The 22589-nt window shown below is 38.5% G+C and overlaps 1 protein-coding gene across 2 annotated transcripts in view; it reads right to left on the bottom strand.

Annotated features, from left to right (window-relative positions):
• The window catches only part of REEP3 (receptor accessory protein 3), an 82437-nt gene that overhangs the window by 16029 nt on the left and 43819 nt on the right, over window positions 1-22589 (bottom strand). For both annotated transcript variants that reach the window (XM_036336863.1, XM_036336862.1), the window contains exons 3-5: window positions 7438-7514; window positions 4498-4618; window positions 4210-4323 (exon numbers count right to left, since the gene is read on the bottom strand). In XM_036336863.1, coding sequence (XP_036192756.1) covers window positions 4210-4323; window positions 4498-4618; window positions 7438-7514 — 312 coding nt within the window. The remainder of the gene's footprint in view (window positions 1-4209; window positions 4324-4497; window positions 4619-7437; window positions 7515-22589) is intronic.

Raw genomic sequence — 22589 nt, 5'->3', positions numbered from 1 at the left:
TTTCCCTATGGACATTCATCAATTAATCTGATCAAGTCTAAAATAGAACTGACTGTATTTGCATTAAGTGAATAATGTATTTTAGTGGCTTTAAGGTGAAAAAACATATTTATCAAAGAACATTTATAACGGAGAAAAAGATACAAAAGAAAAATTGTTTGTAATCTACCACCAAAACTACATATACCTATTTAAATATCCTTTTAGCTTTATCGGACTCATCATACTTTCTCAACTTCAACACTATTGCTACTTTGCGTTGGATAATTTTTTGTTGTAGGGAAACTTTCCTGTGCAGTGTAAGATATGAAGTAGCCTCCCTGATCTCTACCTCTTGGATGCTAGGAGTAGCATCCTCTCCCTCAGTTGTGACAACCCAAAATGTCTCCAGACATTGCCAGATGTCCCTTGGAAGGCAAAATCAACCCCTTTGAGAAACACTCTTAGAGATATAAGAGATTTTAGAAGTCAAGTTTCACCCCTCTGTTTTTACAGGTAAGAAAATTTATACTGAAAGAGATGAGTGCAGATGATTTGTCCAAAAATCTCATGGCTGATTTGTGGAAGCATCAGAGCTGAAAATGGCAGATGAGTTGACTGCTATAGAATTCCATGTTCATTATAACATTCCCGTTCCTAGACAATAGGGAAATAGCATGGCCACTTTTTCCCATTGTCTGAACAACTGCCTTCTTTTTAAAATCGCTAATAAGCAGCTGAATATCCTCAAATCTTTTCACAAACTGAAAGCCACTAAAACAGACAGCAAGATGTCAGGATCTCTGACCTAATCCTGAACACTTGAAGTCAATTAGAGATCATCAAATTTACCTGTAAGGCTCTAATTTCTGTGATAATCGATTTTTTGAAAATAATATCTGCTAAATAATTTACCAAAGGCTGCCAGAGAAAATTCTAAGAGATGGTTAATGTGACTAACAGTCTTATTAACTTGTCCTTCATCCGGCAGTAGTGCTGTTCATCTGTACAAAAGCCACCTGCATTTTTCATGTGAAAATCTACGGAATACTGAACACCCTCAGCAAAATCCTTGAAGGTCCTTCATATGTTTATGCTTTGCTCAGCCAAAATAAACTTGTACATTGACCTTGTGAACAGATGCCTGGTAATGAGGTCATAGAACTGAGTAACATTTTCAGAAAATTGCTTTACGGTGTAATAAATGCTCTGTTAGATTCCTATTTTAATCTCTAACAGGCTCAGGTGGTTCAACCAAGGAAACCTAGTCAGAGGCATTACCAATATTTAAAGGTCACACCAAGAGTCCAAATATTTTTAGCCTAAAAGATATATTTCAAGAAATTATATGTTGTAAAATTTTTAAACAATTCTCAAACCTAACTCCTGGCTTTCTTGCAGTTTCTCCTCAAACTTGACCTATTTTCCTATTTCAGTTTCAATTTATTCCTCTGAATGAATTGTCTGGTTCAGTAATTCTTCCATCATGGTGTCTTTCTTTGACATCTCCAGAGATGAAATTAATTTCACCTACTTTAAAATAGGCACAGTACAACTTGAGGCAAATAGTGTTACTGTGATGTTATGTTCAGCATGTTTAATGAGTATTTCTAATGAATACAATCCAGGATGGTTGAAGCCAACCTTCCTGTGCTCACACTGAGAATGGCAAGGGCCACCTCACAGACAGTGATCTTGATAACAAAAGGATCATGAAATCACAAACAAAAAGGGAAAGTTCCATAATGAATTCAAATTATGGAATAAGTGTTTATCTAAGTGGTCACTTAGATGATTTTATGCTCTCTGTTTCCTGCTTTTGAAGGGAGATGTTTTTAAGGTTTATATATATAAATAAAAACAAACAATGAATCACAAAAAAGACAGAAATATAGGTATATGATTCTACAGAGAGGCATTTCTGTGAGATAACACTTATTTTGACTATGCAATTCCTAGTTGTTGAGTGGTGGGACTCCTAGATGACCTTTTTTATTAGACATGGGAACCAGGAATGCATTTTCATTAAGCAAGATATAAAAAGCAAATGTACTTCTTCTACAAGAAAAAATAATCCTTAAATAAGCTGGAAATATTGCTATTTTGGTATTTGCTTATATCACTACTAATAAAAACCTTCAGAAGCCAATAATAGGGAAACTGTACTAAAGTGCTGATAGATAATAATTAATAAGACTTGTCTTACATGTATAGTGTTATATAGTTAACTAGAGGCCCGGTGCACAAAAATTTGTGCACTGGCAGGGGAGGGGGAGTGGGGGGAGTGTCCCTCAGCCCCACTTGTGCCCTCTCACAGTCTGGGACCCCCAGGGAGATAACCACCTGCTAGCTTAGGCCCGCTCCCCAGGTGGCAGATGGCAGGCCCGATCCCTCGGTGCCTGCCCTGCCTCCCCGGGTCAAGCACATGGCAGGGCCGATCCGGGGGTTGGGGTGCCACCCCAGGCCACACACACGGCAGGGCATATCTGGGGGTTGGGGCACCGCCCCGGGTCAGGTCACACATGGGACGCCTGGGAAGGCTGGCCGATCGCTGCTGCCCCGCCCGGCTGCCCCAGGTTGGATCGCATACGGGATGCCCGGATGGTGGCCGAGCGGGCTGGCGATTGCTGCTGCACCACCCGGCTGCCCCGGGTCAGGTTGCACACAGACACCTGCCGCCCCGGGTCGCAGATGGCAGGCCCAGATGGCAGCAGGGCAGGCAGGATGGCGCTGTCCCGCCCTGCCTGCAGTACGCAAATTAGCCGCCATCTTTGTTGGCGGTTAATTTGCATATCGTGCTGATTAGCCAATGGGAGGCATAGCGAAGGTATGGTCAATTACCATGTTTGTCTATTAGATAGGATCTTTCCACCTAATTATCAATGTAACACTTCTAGTATAGAATGTCAACTTTTTATCCTGTTAATCCTATTAATTATGATACTTCAGCCAAAGATCACCCTGAAAAAAGAAGGCCCATTTGACATTTTATATCCCTTCACCATTGCTATTATATAAAACCACCACTTAACTAGACTATTTATTTCCATAGCATTGACATTTTAGTTCAAAATAACTAAGTTGAAAAAGCTGAACTCAAAAGCTAGAATACTATTTAGTCTCAATTTAACTTAATAGCAACAAAATCAAATTTTCCCTGGAATTTTGATAGATACATGATATTTCTGTTTATTGGGTTCCTACTATATTTTGATAAGCACTGTGCTTTTATACATGCCCTCACTGATGGGTATATTATCCCCGTTTTATACATGAGGCCACTAAGGAAGACAGAAGTTAAGTAAATTGCTGACGGTTATTTAGAGAGTCACACTCAGCACTTTTGGGGTTTGAAGCCCGTTTTCTCTCCATACACTGCACACCAAAATCAATTATACTATCACATTTAAAATAAACCACACTAATTACTACATGCAAAGGAATCCAAAAGCCACAATGCAAGTTTTCACAGAAGGCATTCATTTGATAACTTGGCTTGCAAAACACAACACATGACATTAGTAGTGGCTAAGTAAAATCTCAAATTTTCCATGCCTTATTTTGAATAATCAGTTACCTCAAATTGGTTGAAGTAGGGGTGCAGAAGTAAGCCAGAAATCCTATCAAGATATTGCCACCGAGAGAGAGAATGCCAAAGACAAGGAAAGAAAGAACGGTCATCTTCACTAAAGGTGATTTACTCAAACTATTTTAAGTTTATAAAGTAGGAAAGTTATGACAAAATGACATTTTCTGGTTTATTTATTAACTAGCTCTCATTTTGTGATCGATTAAGAGTTTCAAAATATTTAGTTACACAAAATGTGTAAAAATGCTTATAACATGACATACTTGTTTTTCCCAGTATTAAAAAAATAAACAGCCGAAACCGGTTTGGCTCAGTGGATAGAGCGTCGGCCTGCGGACTGAAAGGTCCCAGGTTCAATTCCGGTCAAGGGCATGTACCTGGGTTGCGGGCATATCCCCAGTAGGAGATGTGCAGGAGGCGGCTGATCGATGTTTCTCTCTCATCGATGTTTCTAACTCTCTATCTCTCTCCCTTCCTCTCTGTAAAAAATCAATAAAATATATTTAAAAAAATAAAAAATAAAAAAAATAAACAGAGAGCAAAATTCTGCCAACATTTCATACCGATCTGAAATAAAGAGCCACCCTACTTTATCCGTTGACTTACTGTGCTTTGGATAAACACTGTAAATAAGAAATTACCTTCACTGCTGCAGTGACCGCAGCAGTAGCTGCCAAGTTTAAACCTTGCCGTCCAAAGTTTACCATCGTCTCGTAGCCTCGTTCTTTTGCTTGTACAATATAATCATCAATCTCCTGGGAGGAAAAAAAACCCAACCACATAGATATTAATTATATTTAAGTATAGTGTCCAGAAGCAAAAAATAGGACTCCCCCATAATATAATCATTTCACAATTTTTACAGCATAAAGCATTTGGTGATATATATTTCTAACAAATGATTGATGACAATAATTTAAATATCTTACCCTTTCCTTTGAAGAAAGAAGTGGATGAAGGAATTTTCTATATATTAAACTTGCTCCTTTGGTATAGGGAGAGAGCAGCCATATGACAAAAGCAATCTTAAGTTCATAGTACAGGGGGAACCTAACAAGAAAAAATTTGAAGGGAAAAAAAAAAAGCCAATGAAAAGAAACCCCAGACAATGAACAAGTAACAAAAAACTTTCTAAAAAGTTCAGTCTCTATGTTAAATTTTCATACGTAAAAGTGAGAGATCGAAGAAACACCTGCGTTTGAATGACAAACTAATTTAGTTAAATATAGATATCAGTTGAGGGAAGAGCAACCTGATCCCCACAGAGATTCACACCTTCCAGTGAAGATTCTTCAGTGTAAGCATTGCACACAGGGAAGCTGCCAACCGAGTGTGGCAGCCCAGAGGGCACTGACAGCGTTTAACCAGGCAGTGAGGTAGCCCTGTTCTGTCTACAGAGCCCAAGAGCCATGGCAGTTCCTGATACACCTCCAACCGTAAGGACTTACATTTATAGGCCACACGTGTACAATGTTAGCCCATACACACATCTTCTCATTCTCAGAACTCCCAGGAAACTCCCCCTCCCATCTCATTTGGCCAGAATTCCAGCACTTTGCAGACCTAAATTGTTCACTTGCGAAAGAAACGGAATTACCACTGTGGTAGACTGAGAGTTAGGGTTAGATCTGGCCCATGCCCCTTTCATGAGACTTTGCAATGCCTTCCCAGTAGGCTGAGTACACTTCCCCAAGCAGTGACAGTGGGCTTAACCATGTGACCTGCTTTTGCAAACAGAATGAGTGTGACAAGTCACATGCAAGGAGAAGCTTTAGATGCCCTTTGACTCCCTCACCCCAACACCCCCACCCTCTTGCTTTAAATGTTTGCCTTCTGCTGTGACAAGTGCTTCTTCAGCCTTGGTCCCATAAAGAAGAGACACTTGAAATAGTCAAGCCCAGCAAAGCGGCAGCAACCATCTGCCCTCATGTAGTTTGAACAAGAAATAAATGTTTGTTTTTCTAACTTATGCTTTTAGGGTTATTTGCTGCCACAGCAAGTTAACTAATACAGCATGAGGGAATCAACATCCTGCGGTCATGAAGATACACGATGACTGGAAAACCTGGACTCTTCTGAGGAGGCAGATGGGTATCGGGCAGTGAGGAATGCCAGCAGAAGGTCTCCGCGATGCTGCAATCACAGAGGAATTTCTGGTTTTCACTGTTTGTGGTAAATGCTCCCTACATTGTTCTTTGTTTTTTTTTTATTCCACACCTGAGGAGGTTTTTTTTTTTTTTTTTTTTTTTTGAAAGAGAGAGAAAAAGAGAGAGAGAGAGAGAGAGAGAGAGAGAGAGAGAGAGAGAGAGAGAGAGAAACACCACTTGGTTGCTTCCTGTATGTGCCCTGACCAGGGATCAAACCAGCAGCCTAGGCATGTGCCCTGACTGGGAATTGAGCCAGCAGCCCTTTGGTATATGAAGCTCCAACCAAGTGAACCACCTGGCCAGGGCCAGTTTTTTAATAATATATGCTATATTTGCAATCATAAAACGAGAAGTCTTTACAAAAAGAACTTTGAGACTCAAGAGGCCCACTATGATTTGGAATCTGTGTTCGGACATTTAAAAACAAACAAACAGAAAACCCTCTCCCAAACCCCTATACCAAAAACATACCAGGGAAATGAATGAGCTATGGGACAGAAAAAGGAAGAGAAAGATGGATGAGATGTAGTACAGAGAAATTCATAAATAAGGGCAGGATGCTAAGAACATTTAAGTCTGATGACTTCAATTTTTTCCTAGCAATCCAATGTGACCTAATGTGCTGTGAGAATATGATGAGAATAGCAAAGTCAGAAAGACAGTTTAAGGAGAGAACAGTAAGTGTCTGAAACAGATATAAGAGGGAATTGGAAGTAGCAACTGACCAAAATCAAATAAAAGTAGGGAAGTTCAAATTGATACCTATATGAGCAACTGATTGATTTTTTCAGCTCATTTAGTAGCCTGGGAAAGAACTAAAGACAATTGGGCTTATTTAGGCTGAAGGTGAGCGCAGCAAGGGCAGCTTAAGATACTGGCAAGGTAGTAAGTTTACAGATTCTGAAAGGAGGACTTTTCCACGTGATGGCAAGGTTTAGGTAGAAACGCACTACTGAAATACAGCACAAGGAGATTCAAGTTGTCCCATTAAGCCAGCAGTTCTCAAACTGTGGGTCGCGACCCCTTTGGCGGTTGAATGACCCTTTCACACGAGTTGCCTAAGACCATCCTGCATATCAGATATTTACATTACGATTCATAACAGTAGCAACGTTACAGTTATGAAGTAGCAACGAAAATAATTTTATGGTTGGGTCACAACATGAGGAACTGTATTTAAAGGGCCAGAAGGTTGAGAACCACTGCATTAAGTATTTGCTCCTCAGTAAAATGTTAAATCCTTGAGGATATAAACATGCTTTATATCAGAGGTTTATAATTTTATCTCAGAGGTTTGGAACAGAGTTGGAGGTCAATGGGTGTCCCCATGGATGCCATCCAATTTGAATGTAGATGAGAGTTTTAAGGATGGGGAGGGACTGCTGTGGGTGTCAAAAGAGGAATCTTTTAGGAAGTGATAAAGAAAAATAGCCTGAAGACCTCAGTGTGGAAAAAAAGAATGAGAACCAATTTCTCTATTCCAGATCCTGGGAGATGTTGGGGGATGGGCAGGGAGTGGCCTGGGGAGAAGAATGAGCTGCCTTTATTCCAGAGAGACTGTAAGGAAAGTAATGTTCTTATGAGGAAACCAGATCAAGAAAACGAGACACTGGATAATTAGGGAACTTGATCAAATTCACTTAGTTAACAGCAAAAGCAGGATAAGAATTCAGGACACCTGATAACTCTATAGTCTGGTCCTTTCTCAATACTAGAACTTACCAAGCAACTGTCTGATCTGCTACTGTTTCAATCACAGTGTAGAGAGCAAAAACAATCCAGTACATCATCCATCGAACCTGCCAATAATAAAAATACTTATGAAATAATAAAGTAAAATTATTTGTAACTCTGAATAATTTTGTATATCTCATATATATACATTTCTATATATATAGTAGGTTGGATCAAATGCAGAAGGCAATGGTTTAATTTTCAACAGGTTTCATGTTTGAGCTCCACACATCACTGTATCAGCAGTCCTGGGATACAAGAGCCATAGAATAACACATCTCTGGGCATGATATAATGTAATAGAAGGATCTGAGTGAAAGATCTGAATTAGAAAAACAGGATATATTTCTCTTAACTAAAGGAAAGTAGAAGATCTTATCTATAATCCTTCTTTTGGAGACTATTAGCTATTTAATTATTATATAAATAATATGGTAGACCACATTTAATCTGTATCAGTTTTTTAAATTTTGCATTCCTATATTTTCCATATATAGAAACTTTTCAGAAACCAAAGAACAATCCTGGATTTGTTATATGCACAATGCTAGTCACTCATTTTGAAAGTTAAGTTTAGTGTCTTCTTCTTTCCCTACATATAAACCTGTTACGGCTCATACATCCATTTCTTCCTTCTAATCCATTACCACAATGACAGTTACAATAGACTGAATGTTTGGGTCCCCCCAAAATTCATGTTAAAATCTTAATCCCAAATGTGTATTAGGAGGTGGAGCTATTGGGAGGTGATGAGGTCATGAGGGTAGAGTCCTCAAGAATTAATGTCCTAAAAGGACCCCCAGAGAGCTCTCTCCCCTTCCACCATACAAGGACAGAGCCAAAAAATGATGGTGTCTGAACCAATTTTTTTCAGTTCTCTCCCTATACTATACTCTGCACAGGGATCTCAGAGAACATTATCACCATCTTTCCTGGGAAGGTAGAGGCTTAAATTAAATTCTCACTTTCACAGAAAGTTTAGGAAACTTTCAGAAACATAAATTATTTAAGTCAATGCTTGTTATTCATTATTTCACAATTTCACAACCATCATTATGCTTGTGATCTTCCAAGTGGAAAAGAACAATAAATAATACTCCAAGGAGAGTCTTAATTTGCCTGTTAATAGACCTGAGTAAAGGTGAAAGGGATTGTACAGACAGTAATTGGTGGAATGTTATGAAAGACTAGTTCTTGGATTTATAGCTGCTACACACCCCATAGATTTCAAAAACACCCTTGCTTCAGTGTAGTCAAGTGCTTATTCAGTTTGCAAATAAAATTATCAAATTAATTTTAAAACCCACAAAATAAATTACTGCTTTAAAATATATAAAGTTTACCTCCAAAAAAGCAAAACATGTATGTACTTAAGTTATGAGAATTTTAATGTCAACAATTTAAAAAAAGGATAAAAAGAAGAAAAAGAAGGGTATGCCTTTTTAGTTAAAAAACATCAACAAACTAATCAATGGGGTGTTCCTGGACATTTTCCTGGGGGACTGGCTAAAATTTTACATAAGCAAAGCTCCATGGTTTTAATTTATCTTTAATAAATAAATTATTTGACAACATGCTCTCTTAACCTTATGGAATTTTTGTTCTCCTTATAAGAACTATGGATCTCAAATATAGTTGAATCCAAGAAATAGTTAAATGAATTCTGTGTGTGTGTGTGTGTGTTATTCATGGGAGCGACCACAAAGAAAGTTAACCTTGAAAAGATATTACTTCCTTTTTCCACTAATGGATTTGGTCGGGATTTTATACCAAATGATTACTCAGCAAAGCTTTTATTAAAACTATACCTCAAGGCTGTCCAGCCTACTGTTTAAGGTTTTGCCCAAAGGAAAAACAGAAATAAGTCAAGGTTAAAAAAAAGAAGAAGAGAAGAGAGCAAGTCACCAAATTATAAGCACAACTAATAATATGTGATGATAAAATATTCTTTAGGCCAGCAGAAAACACCAATAACAAAATGCAGTACTAAAACAAAAAAATTGGTAGGAAAACAATCACATTGATAATCTTGTAAGTGTATGCAATCAAATATAATGGGAATAAGTGCTATTAAAATGTCATGCAAATAAAGTCACTTAACAGGTAACTAATAAATCACCATCCCCCTTTCAAGTTACTGGAAACAAGGTTACTGGCATCATCTTTATTGGTAAAATTTATGTTCTTGAAAAACTGTGATCAAATAGTATTTCTTTCCAGTTCAAAAACACTTGGTAAAATCAACAAACTGTTGTTTAGATAGTTTTGCAAGAACAATGAGTAATAAGAAAACGTATTCAACTGTTTCTTAAAAGTCTCTTTGATCCCAGGGAATTGAATTGAATTATCCAATAAGGTGAAACTTATACCTATAAACACTAAGATGGACACCCACACACACACACACACACCCTACTTTTAATCTTTCAATATCAAGTATAATTTAGGTAATTCTTAAGGACTCAAGTGGCATCACTATATTATAACATTCATTGACAAAACTGCAGCAAACCCTACCTACTTCATGTCATGGTAACAGAAATAGGAATATGACAACTTTTGTCCTCAAGGATTTAACATTTTATTGGGGAGAAAAATGAGTGAATGACTGTGACCAAAAAAAAAGTTCTGTTATTTTCACATTAGATGCTCTAGCTTCAGTAAGAGTCAAGATCATAAGAAATTAAGGAAAGCTTACTAAAGGGGCTGTTTATAAGTTGTGGGCAAGGTAGAGGAAAATCAATAAAGGATAGTGGTGTACTCTTGAGCTAGCAACAGCAGGAACTGCCATCACCCCTAGGTGTGAAGGAGGGAGGAGTGGGAAAGGTTTCCAGGAGTCCAGACAGGGTCACTGTAGGGGAGGGCTGCAGCCTCAGGTCGAGACACAGCCAACTAGTGGGGGCAGGAAGTAGGGAGAACAATATTCTGTCCTCATGTTCACCTTGTCTTCTGCCTCTCATGGGCAAACCCAAAGGGAAGCCAGAGCTGATGCCATCTGTATGGGTCAGCTTCCTGGGCCATAAGGAAGGAAAAGAATGTGGAGTGTGGAGAGGAAACTCCACTGGAAGGATGGAAGGTTCCAGCACTACTCAGCCTGTCATCTCTTAGAAACATCCCCAGAATGGAGTCACTTCTCATCACTTCCACAGATACCTCCCAGCCCAGATGACCATAATCTCCTGTCTGGATGATTCCCATAGCTGATCACTCTGCTACACTGGGTCTATTTTGCATAGAGCAGTTAGAGTTATCGCCTTAGAACACAAGCCAAATCATGTCATTCCTCTGGTTCAAATCCCTCCCATGGCCCCCATCAGGAATCTCACCACAGCGAAAGTCCTATGGATCTGGCACCAGCACTCCTACTCCTTCCCCTGTTCATCTCCAGGCACAGTGGCCCTTTTCCTGTCCTTTGGGCATGTGTGTGGATATGCTCCTGCCTCAGAGCCTTAGTACATACTGTTTCCTTGCCTGAAATGCTCTTCCTCATATGAAGAGCTTCCTCACTTGCTTCAGGTTTCTGAGCAAATAATTATCAGAGATGCCTTTCCTGACCACTCTGCTTGAAATATCTCTATCCTCCTAACTCCCTTATCCTGATTGATTTTTCTCTTTAGCATATGTCACATATCATAGACACATCTAACAAATATTTACTGCCCCTCCCCACCTTCCCCTACTAGAATGTAAACCCCAAGAGGGCAAAGGCCTTATTTTGTGCACTGCTGAAGCCCCTGTGCCCGGCACAGAAGGGGGTTCAGGAAATATACGTTGATGAACTGTTGACTGAATATGGGCCTGCAAAAGGTTAGACAGCAGATAGGAGGTGAAGACATGATGGGTAAATATAAACTAGTCTTTTAAGAGATCTGGTTTAAAGAGAAAAAAGGAAGGGGGAAACAAAGTAGACCGAGGCAAAATGAAAGCATGTTTGCATCCTCAAGGATGGCACGTTTTACTATGGAGATAGTGAGACTGAAGTTATGAGAAAGCAGAAATCCTTAATGAAACCAGATCCAAGATGGGGCCAAGAAGATTAGGGAGAAGAGTGGGCTCAAGAAAGTAGCAGGGATGCATCTTCCTCGGGACAAAAGGAGAGGAAAGAGTGGCCGTGTTGACGAGAGCGTTGAAGTGGTCATAGCTGATGACCTCTATGTTTACTCTGCGGTCGGAGGGCAGGCCATCTTTTAAAGCTGGGGATGAGTGGATTTAAGGAGAGCAGTAAAGGTTTAGAAATACTGTCTATACAGGTGGAAAGGGAACTGCCGAGGGTACAGATGGAATGGAGTGTGTGGCTGAGGATGCTCTCAGCTGCTCTGGGTGTTAGAGATAGGGGGGGCTACCATGAAAGGTCTAGGACAGTGAAACAAGAGAGAATCAGACACAGGTGATGGCTTATTGTCCACAAAAAGGCATAAGGATAACAGGGCTGTGGCTGGGAAGTGGCCCAGCCAGGGCCAGTACTTCTCAGCCCCTCTATGCAGGTAGGTGGGGTCATGTGTCCAGTTATTACCAACAGACTGTGAGCCAAGGCTTTTGAGAAGTGGGAGGAGCTAGCCCACAGGTCAGTTCCCCCCTTTCTGCTGGCTGGGAGGGCATGGAGCAGGGCAGCCGTGGGAGCTCTATGCTACAGGTGCACAGAGCCCCAGGTTGAAACGGCTACTGAGAATTCTTTGCTGAAATGAACACCCAAGCTGGACTGTTATGGGAGAAAAGAATACATTTCTATATTTCTTTCACCACTGCATTTTTGCTGCATATTATAATTTTAGCAGCTCACCTTACCCCAGAGCAAGGCCACGGGAGCAATAGTTCCAGAATTACGTAGGTATCAGTCACAGTGCCAGGGCTGCCATCTGTGGCACAGCCAGTGCCCGGGTTAGTGGTGATGGGTGATATTACAATGATCTGGAAATGGAGAGGAGGACTACCATTTTATGAAAGTCTGCTTGAGATGCACACAGGGGACTTCCAGAAGGATGTGGGAAGAAATGGAAGGATAGGAAAGATGGATGTTCTCATGTAGCAGATCGGAGCAGAACCAGAGAAATACTATTTTGAATTTTTATTGTGACCCATTGGCAAATGTGACTTATTCTGTGTGAATGTTAGTCATCAGCTGTCTTGTCAGTATATATGACTTCAGTAGTGATCCCCTTCTACTTTTGATAGATCAAGAAATCAGATAAATTATAAGCTTGTAAGAAATATGCATGAAGTTTAAATTAAATATATTCTGGGTAGGAGACTGAGATAGCTAAAGACTGAAGTGCATAAAAGTTGATGTGAAAACTACATGAAAAAGTTGTTTGATGGCCTATTTTGCTTACTTTGTTTTCTTTCTCAAGAGCATACCTAATACCTAGTAGGTACCTGGCACAAAATAGATGCTAAAAAATATTTATTAGAAGAATTAATGAACTGGGCTAACTTACAAGCAATACTGTAATTTCCATTTTTCCTACTTGGTAATAAATGTCTTTTGAGAATGGTTACAATGCAATGGCTGTCATATTTCAATCTTGGAATACTTTACCCACTATATTTTTCATGACTAAAGAAATGTGATTAATACATTCATTTAATATAAATAAAAGATTCCTCAAATGGAATCTTAAAATCATTTAAATACCCAGATTAATTTATTTCCTAAGAAAATACACTATTATAATTAGGCAAGTTCTTTTGATGATTATGGAATCATCTGTGATGTAAAACCATAGTATCTAAAATCACATTCTAGGTTATATAGTGCATAGAAGAGATTATCTTACTTAACAAGCCAGCACTTGTTTTATTATTACTCATAATCCATAAGGCTTTCATAAAGCCTTAGCATTTCAGAAACCCAGACAGTCATGTGATGGTGTTCTTAGCTTTACTCTCTCTTAGAGGATATTTTAAGCCTGAGTGAATGCTGTAAAATGAATATACCCATAGGCTAAATTTATTATCAAAAGACCATGCTCCATTTAATAGGTATGCATTTATCTACCCAGATGCCAAGAGAAAAACTGGCCTCATTTCATGATCTTTTAACGTTTTTTTTTTAAACAAAACAGGTTTTATGATTCACATTCTTAGACAATTTTTACGAAACTGATTTAGATCCCCAGACAAACAAATAAAGCAAACAAAAGTTAACTACAACTGTAAAACAATCTTTAGGATTTCCATAACAGAAACTGAGAGCAATGCATAGGCTCCAAATATATAGGAGACTAACATGTTCTAGCGGGAGGCATGTAGCTAGAGATACCAGCAGCAGTGGCATATTAATTAAAAAGTATTTTTCTTAAATTGTATCTTTATAAAACTTATTCTTTCTATGTTATGACTAGAGTGATATTATAACAGCAATATCAATAACCATATATGTTAAGTGACATAACTATTAAATATTACTTGAATGATAAAAATTATGTGATATGTTAATTTGATAAATATTACTTAGGGCTTATTATAAACAAAGCCCTTTGACAGGAAATCATCATAAACCCTGGTGTGAAGGCATCCCTAATCTCAAGAAGCTTTCATGGGTGGAATTAATAAAAGACCAAAAAGGATAAGAGTAACAATGTTTGACCCAACATATAACTGCTATTTTATTATATATGAGAGGCCCCGTGCATGAAATTAGTGCACAGGAGGGAGGTTGGTGAAGGGGGGAGACGGTGTGTCCCTCAGCCTGGCCTGTGCCTTCTCACAGTCTGGGATCCCTTTCGCAGTCCGGGACCCCTCACTCCTTACTGCCTACCTGCAGCGGAGGCAGGAGAGGCTCCCGCCACCATACCACTGCTGCGCTCGCCAGCCATGAGCCCAGCTTCTGGCTGAGCAGCACTCCCCCTGTGGGAGCGCACTGACCACCAGGGGGCAGCTCCTGCACTGAGTGTCTGTCCCCTGGTGCTCAGTGTGCGTCATAGCGACCAGTCGTTCCGCCATTCAGTCGATTTGTATATTAGGGTTTTATTATAAAGGATTATTCATTTGCCTTGTATTCATCTTCAGTTCTAAAGGAAAGCCTTCCACAGGTCATGTATGTGCTTTGTGCACTGTACTTTCCATTGCAGCATATCTGTATAATTGTTTACATATCATCTGCCTCTGCTATTTGACTATAACAACCCATAGGGGCCAGAATTGTCTTGTTTATCATCATGTTCTCAGGACCTAGTACCCTGAGTTTGGTAAAACAAACAGACTTTTACTTAACAGTTTCTTAATTTTAAGATTCAAACAAGTAACTCTGGACTGCAAACAGCAGTTCATAACATAAAATAGCCTATTTTGTTACAGTTGTTTTCAACAACTTCCCAACATCTCTTAATTTCAGACTCTTGGAATCATAAAGCAATTAATGTTGGTCTCTAAGAAAAAAAGGAAAATTACATATGCATAATGATTTCAATTATAACCACACTAAGTAAATCCAGAGGATAAAATGCTAAAATATGCTTCACTGGGAAAAAAATCTTTGCTGAGTCTCAAAAGAAATAAACACTGATGAATTTCAGACCACCCAAAGAAAACTTTATTTTTTGACCATTATTAGTTGTTCACTCAAGTCAACTCACCCCAAACATTAATTCTACACCACATTTTGGAGACCACAGAGAGACCTTCTAATATAGAATTTTTTAGAAATAGTATAGAGTTGAAAAGATTTCTCCTATTTCATTAACATTATGCAATAATTTGGTTACTTCATAATGATTTCCCCCATTAAAAACAAAAAGGAACAAAATGTGAGAAATCAAAAAGAAAAACTCCCTCTTTTATCGAACCCAGATGGTTCAGCTATGGGATTTTTCCCAGGGCTGTGCCAAGTTAGAAGCTTGCTTGAAAATAAGCTAGTTGAAGTTCAATTCAAAGTGAAGAGAGACCATGGTTCAAAACAGCTTTTTGCTTTTTTATTTTTTAAAGATGGGGCTTGTGGGGGGTGAATATGTGAGGTTGGGATTGATTTGGGCTTCTTCAACTTTGGGGAACTTCTTCCCCCACTGCCCATTTAAGAATGTCTCCACTCTCTCCAGCTCCTCAGGACCCAGCTACTTGGGAGTTAATTTTCAGATGCGGAACTCACAGCAACATGGTTTACCTGCAGTTTCCAGGTACCACTGCCAAAGACCTCCCAGAAGAGCCTGATGTTTTGAAGAAAGCCTCACATTACATAGATGTCCCCGGTATTACAATGGGACAGATTGTAACCAGAAATATGGTCATAATATTGCCTTGGTCTTCCCAGGTGCCCTCAAATCACAGAAGCCCCATGTATCTCACCCCAACCTTGGTAGTTTGAGGAACTTGAGAGAAGGAAAAAGCGCAAAAATGTTTAAAAACTAGAAGATAATTAATTTTCTAAAAAGTGCTGAAAAAGCAGTGTAAACACAGGAACTGCTTATGGGCATAGTTGCCAGGAGCAGAATTTAGGAAGGAATGACTTCTTTGTCCAAAATAACTCTCTCCATCCATGCTGGCTGAGAATCCACATTTCACTTCTTAAAAATAATTTTTATTGAATTTATGAGGGTGACAGTGGTTAATAAAATTATATAGGTTTCAGGTGTACAATTCTATAATGTACAATTCATCATCTGTACATTGTCTCGTGTGTTCACCACACCAAGTCAAGTCTTCCTCCATCACCATTATGCCTTCTTCTACCTGCCCCTCCACCCCTTTTTCCTCTAGTAACGACAATACTGTTGTCTATGTCAATGAGTTCTTTTTTCTTTGCTTAACCCCTTCACCTTTTTCACCCAGCCCCCAACACCCTGCCCCTCTGAAAGCTGTCAGTCTGTTCTCTGTATCAGTACTGGTTTTGGACTGACTTTATTTTACTTAGCATAATACTCTTCAGGTTCATCCATGCTGTCGCAAAAATTAAGATTTCCTTCCACTTTTATGGATGAGTAGTATTCCATTGTGTAAATGTATCACAGCTTTTTTATCCACTCATCTACTGATGGGCAGTTGGGCTGCTTCCAAATCTTGGCTATTGTAAATAATGCTGCAATGAACATAGGGGTGCATATATTCTTTCAAATTAGTGTTTTGGGTTTCTTCAGATATATTCCCGGAAGTTCACTTTTTATATTGTTTAAAGTTCTATTGATTTACATGGGATAATAGGCACAGTTCCCTTTTCATAATACCACATAGCATTTCTCCAGATGTTAGCATGGTAAAGTGCCTACCCTGATAGAAAGAACTAAACTGGTCTAAATGGACATCCTAGTGATCATCCAAGTTTCCATGCTAAACTGTCACCCTACCTTCTTTTTTTCCTCAGTGTTCACAAAGTCTTGGCCCATTATGTTGCCTACTTGAGGTATTCACCAGGGCTGGAACCACTTCTTAGGCACCAAAGTCCCCCTGTGCCCAATCTACCATGACATAGTCAATTCCATCTTGCTATTTTCACAAGTGAACTAACATAGTCACTAAAAGGTATGCTCCCCATACTCTGGTTTCTCTTCAGATCGCATAAATCTTTCGCCTTTTAAAAGGTATGCTCCTTTCTCCAGGTGACTGACAAGGTTATATGACTAACAGAGTAAATGAAAAATTTCATTCTCTAGCTAAGATACCACTCTCTATGTACAACTTGTAGCATATTTAAACATGCAATAATCATTCAGATAGTAAGAACCAGCCTTTATAAACCACATGATAAAACATAGCCTTCTTGAGAAGCAAAAATTGGTAGGAAAAAACTATAGGAAGAATCAATCTCTGTCATGATTGGAATGAGCCTGTGTTATTAAATTACTTTCCTTCAAAAGCATGTGCAGTCAACCTCACATAGAGAACTGAGGTTCACATTGGGGTGAGTGCAGAGAGAGGCGAGTGATGGAACACAGGATACTTGGGGTAAGGAAGGGCTGGCCAAGTGCCAGAGTGCAGGACAGCATGAAGGCCCTGGGTAAACACAGGGAGGAGAACAAAGGCTGGAGAGAGACGCAGAAAGCAAGATGGATGATTCTCAAGAGAAACTTTACTGAAGCAGAACTTAGGATATGGCCAGCCCTACAACAGGGAAACTAGGATGAAGTCCACCTGCATACATAAACTTATATTTAAAAAGCACAATGTGGTCATTACATTCACTTTCACAATAAAATAGGATACCCGTAAATGATTTTCACTTTGATTTTTGCTAAGAATTACTTGGGGATTAGAAAAGTTTATATAGATTCCCAGGCCCCATCATCACAATGTGCAGAGAGAGGGCAGCGAGGGGGCTCAAAGCTCCATGAGAGTTTTTGATGTGTAACCACCGTTGAGAACATGCACAACAAAAGTCTTGCTACCTGAACTGTGGTCTATAGACCAGCAGCACTGGCAACACCTGGGAGCTTGTTAGAAATGCAAAATCTCAAACGCAGGCCATGCGAACTAATCAGAAACTGCATTTTAACAAATCTCAGGGGCAATCCTACGCCCCTTAAAGTGAGAGGAACACTGCAGTGGGAGGCTACTCTGTGCACGTTCTGGTGGCATCAGGCAGAGAAAGGTGGTATCATTCATAAACGGAATGTCAGAAGAGGCTTGGGTTTGGAGAAAAGATGATGGACTCAGTTTTGTGTGGAAATTTGTTCAGTATAAAAAGTTAAAATGTACCCTTATTTTCATAACACTGTTTAGTTTAGGCACATCATCATTAAAACAAACAAACAAACACTCTCCCCCCCCCCCCCCCCAACCAAAAAGCTAAAAAAACAGAAGCTGGGCCTTTGGTCCAGTTTTCAGAGGCACTGTTTATGTCTAGCAACTGAGCAGACAAAAGCTCAGAGCAAACTACTCAGGAAAGGGAAGCCTTCAGGCTCTTCACTCGGAAGCTCCATGAGGACGGTCCTGTTGGCTACCCCAAAGCCCGAGAACCCAGTTATCTCAAGAGTGGCCACTCTGTGAACTCTCCCTCCCTTCCCAAGGAGGAAGTGCCCTTAGACTGTTCCCTAAGAGCAGGTGTAAATCTGCCTCCTACAGAGAGAAGGTAAGAAGGTTGATTACTAGGCTGATGTTATATTCAAACACTACGTTAATAACAAAAACTTCCCCAGTTGGCTTCCATAACTTACTTTGCTAATCTTCTCAAGAAGGATATAATAATAAAACTGAAGTGTTAGGTCTTCATTTAAAAGATGCCTGTTGGAAACCTTTGGAAGTTAAAGTTGTATTTTAAAATGAAACCACTAGACTCAATCTATTTCTGTGTTTTCAAAAACCTTTGGAAAATAACCTTTTATTTTACTAGTAGTTGGATTTGTGGTTTTATTTTATTTTTTTTAAAGAATCAATCTATATTCTGATAGCCAACAGCGAGACAAAATTTTATATATTTATATAATTCAATATATTTTAAATATTTTATAGCTTTAAAAAAGAACTTCACCTTCTTGCAATTCTATTACATTTCTGAAGTAACATCTCATGAGCTTTTAAAAATTACATGAGGTTTTGGGAAAGATTTTAGTTTTCTTACTTAGCTAAAATCTTCAGGAACAGCTCTAGCTTTTGTATTTTTAGGGGGCCCTTTCGTAGTGTGATGGCAATATGGCTGACAATCTGATTATTACAGCTGTAGCTGGTAAAGCACTATATTTCTAAAATTACGTAGTGGAAAGATGATGTATGTAGCTGAACATTCCAAAGGTATATCCTGGATTGTGTAAAAGAGAAGATTTTCCTGCATGAATAATGTAACCTTTAGCCAAAAAGGAAAAAGACTTGCTATGCCTTTCATTATTAGAAAATATTCTATTTTTAAATTTAAAAAAATTAGGTTGTCTAGTATTTACTGTCAAATTTATCATTGTTTACTTAACCCCTCTCTTGTTTCACATTTTGTCAGACCTTTTTTCTACTTTTCTCTCTATCTCAGCTATTTCAAGTATGTATCTTATTAGACTTTTTCAAGGGGAACACCTCTTAGATACTGTAATTCTCCCAATTTTATATTTTTATCTCTGCTTTTTTATTCAGCCTACTTTTCTTTACAAATTCCTTTAATTTTGATATTTTTCTTGCTTTGTGAGTTTAATGTTTCATTTTCTCACTTCCTTTTCAAAATAAAGGCTTATAAATCTATCATATTCAAAAATCTAAATGTATCACTGCCATTTTAATTTTTTAATTCATCTAGTATTGCATTTTTATATTTTTTCTCGAATTCAATTATTATTTCTCCCTTTTGGAACTTATTGGGGGTTTTCTTCAAAGTAGTGAGTTTGTGGTTATTTCCGAACAGATTAGGGGGAGGCAGAATACTGGCTGCCTCTGCACACAGTTCTCCCTGCGGGGAGGGTGGTGGCAGTTGAGTTTTTTGGTTGCTGTAGCTTTTATGATTTTAAGCTGTTCCATCACTAGGGATTAGGGTGGAGGTGGCTAGGCCTCCCTCCAATTTATTACTTAACAACATTTCCTTTCATGGAAACAACGGTTTCTGTCCCTGTTTTTAAAAAATCTATTTCCATTGGCACGATAGTTGGTAAAATTTTTCCTAGATATTAGCAAATGCCTGACTTAGCCTCATAGGTTTAAATGTTACCGTGAGAATTGTTTTTTCCTTTATGTCTGTTTTCCAAGGTACTTGCCCTGGAAGCTAGAAAAGGACAAGACAGCTGCGGTTGTTCAGCTGCATCTTGGCATGAAAGTTGTGAGGATGCTTTCCGTTTATTTCATAAAGGTGAAGGGGTACGCTAATTCACATGCCACAATTTTAGAAGAAACTGTGCTGGGCATTCATTTAAAGCTCCCCAATTCGACAACCTTACTCAAGCTTACCACTGGTTTTCTAAAACGGATCCAATGTGACTAATGATCCTGCGATGTCCATGAAGAAAGTGTGTTTAGAAAACATAAGGTAGAGTATCTCACTTGATAATAACACTATCAATTATTTCAGCAGCTAAGTTACATATGGATATGTATTACATATAAAATAGGTAAATCTGACACATCAAAAATTAAGCTTACAAAGAATACTCATCACTACTTTAGGTAAATATAAGTACATTTACTTCATTAAAGGATAATGAACTGTTCCAAGTAATTTCATTTACTGTTCAAAGTGAAAATTGTGATTTTATCAAAACCTGATTTATAAACAACTATAACTCAAGACAAGATACGCATGTATTCATTGTTTGTCAGCTAAAATTAAAATTTGAAATTATTGTCAAAGATTTAAAAATGATGTAAATTACCATTAAACCTATCTCTTTTTTTAAATATTTTTTATTGATTTTTTACAGAGAGGAAGGGAGAGGGATAGAGAGTTAGAAACATCGATGTGAGAGAAACATCGATCAGCTGCCTCCTGCACACTCCCCGCTGGGGATGTGCCCACAACCAAGGTACATGCCCTTGAAAGGAATCGAACCTGGGAGCCTTGAGTCCACAGGCCGACGCTCCATCCGCTGAGCCAAACTGGTTAGGACTAAACCTATCTCTTATGTGAACACATTTAAAATCAATGTTAATGATAAAATAAGCCTTACTTGGTATCACATAATAATTCAACCACAGTATCCCACTAACAAGGTCAATTTGGAAGTCTGGATGAAGACAGTAGACTGAATATACACATTTAATTGCATCCCCACCACAAATCTCATTAAAACAACAGTAAACGGATATTTTTAAAAGACCCAAGTTCAGAAGGATATAGAAGAGAAGAGAACATAAATTTGTGGAGCTAGGAAGGAAATGGATGAGAAGTGATTTAGGAGGCCTGAGAAAACTGAGTATTAGCCAACAGTGGGAAAAACTGCAAACCTAACTTTCACTGCAAAACTCCCAAAAAAGGCTCAAGAATTGGTGGCACAACTGCCCTCCTATTTTAGCTGTCTGATGGTACCCCTCTTTCCCGCAGCCCAATTCTGAGGCTTAGTCTCTGGTAAAGAGTGAATCAAAGGTTCTCTGGATTTGCAAATCTCTGGCACAGTTTAGAGTAGGGCTAATAGGAACTAAGTAAAAGTTTATAAATTGAATACTTAGAGCCCCCACCAGAACGTAGCAACTACTAAGTCATCTTTATTAGAAGGAAGGCAACCGATGATGTGCATGTGAAAAATTAAAAAATAGCAAAAGTATAAGCATGTTAATTAGATATGAAAATACATACACTAAAGGATTCAGATAAAAGAGTTGAAAGTAGTTGCCACTGGAGATGAGGAGAGGGTAGGAAACTGCTGTTTTTCATAGTAAGTCTTGAAAAATTTTTGATTTTAAAATTATAAAGAAATACAACCTTAATAAAAATAAAAACCAAGAATATCAGAATGGAAAATAAACACATAAGTATGTGGCCTGACAAAGCCAATTTAAAAAAAAAAAAATTTTAAATTCCACTTTAATCAGTGGGTTAATCTTTACACTACCTACATTATTACAATCCTTGAACCGAATGAATATTTTTAATGCAAAATATGAAAAGATTCCTAAGGAACACTTTTTGACAATAAAGAGAAGTTCTTCAGTGTTTTTTTCTCCACCCTAAATCTAGTAAGCAACTTCAGATTTTAATAATTGATAAGAACCAGTATGTGGTATGTTTGTTCATTTTCATATCACTCAAATACTCAGCCAAAAATTAGGTCACTTTCAAAACCCAAGTCAATAGAGTTTTAGAGGGCCATTTCTAGCCCTTTAAAGGACTAATCTTACAGAGTTTTCCCTGTTCTTTGTTCTTGCTCACAGTAAATCTCAGGACCAAATGTCTGATTTTGATTTTTATGTGCTGTTAGACAATCTTTTCATTGCCACTTTCTTCAACATTCTTAGAATAAAAACACTGGTTTCCTAGAAAAGCTACAGCAATTACACACCACTTGGAAGTAAACACACTATTTTCAAGTCATGAAATGGTATAAGCTTGAAAAAATTTGCAAACCATACTAATTCTTCAGTAAGTTTACATTTCAATTACTGCAAGACTGAAAGACTTTAAGTAGGCCATATCAGCCACACTATACAGGAAATTATATCCTAGGAAAGCTCTCTTTTAAAAATAGGCAAAGGAAGAAAGGAAGGTTGCCAAAATATACAGCACTTTCCATGTGTTTTGATTTGAACACGGCCATCTGTTTTATCAGGTGCAATCTACTATTTGAAGGCTTACAGGGAATGGTAGTAGT

Source organism: Myotis myotis, unplaced genomic scaffold, assembly GCF_014108235.1.
Source record: "Myotis myotis isolate mMyoMyo1 unplaced genomic scaffold, mMyoMyo1.p scaffold_m19_p_15, whole genome shotgun sequence".
NCBI classification, from domain to species: Eukaryota; Metazoa; Chordata; class Mammalia; order Chiroptera; family Vespertilionidae; genus Myotis; species Myotis myotis.
The sequence above is the reverse complement of the archived record's forward strand: the minus strand, read 5'-3'. Positions and strand labels throughout refer to the sequence as shown.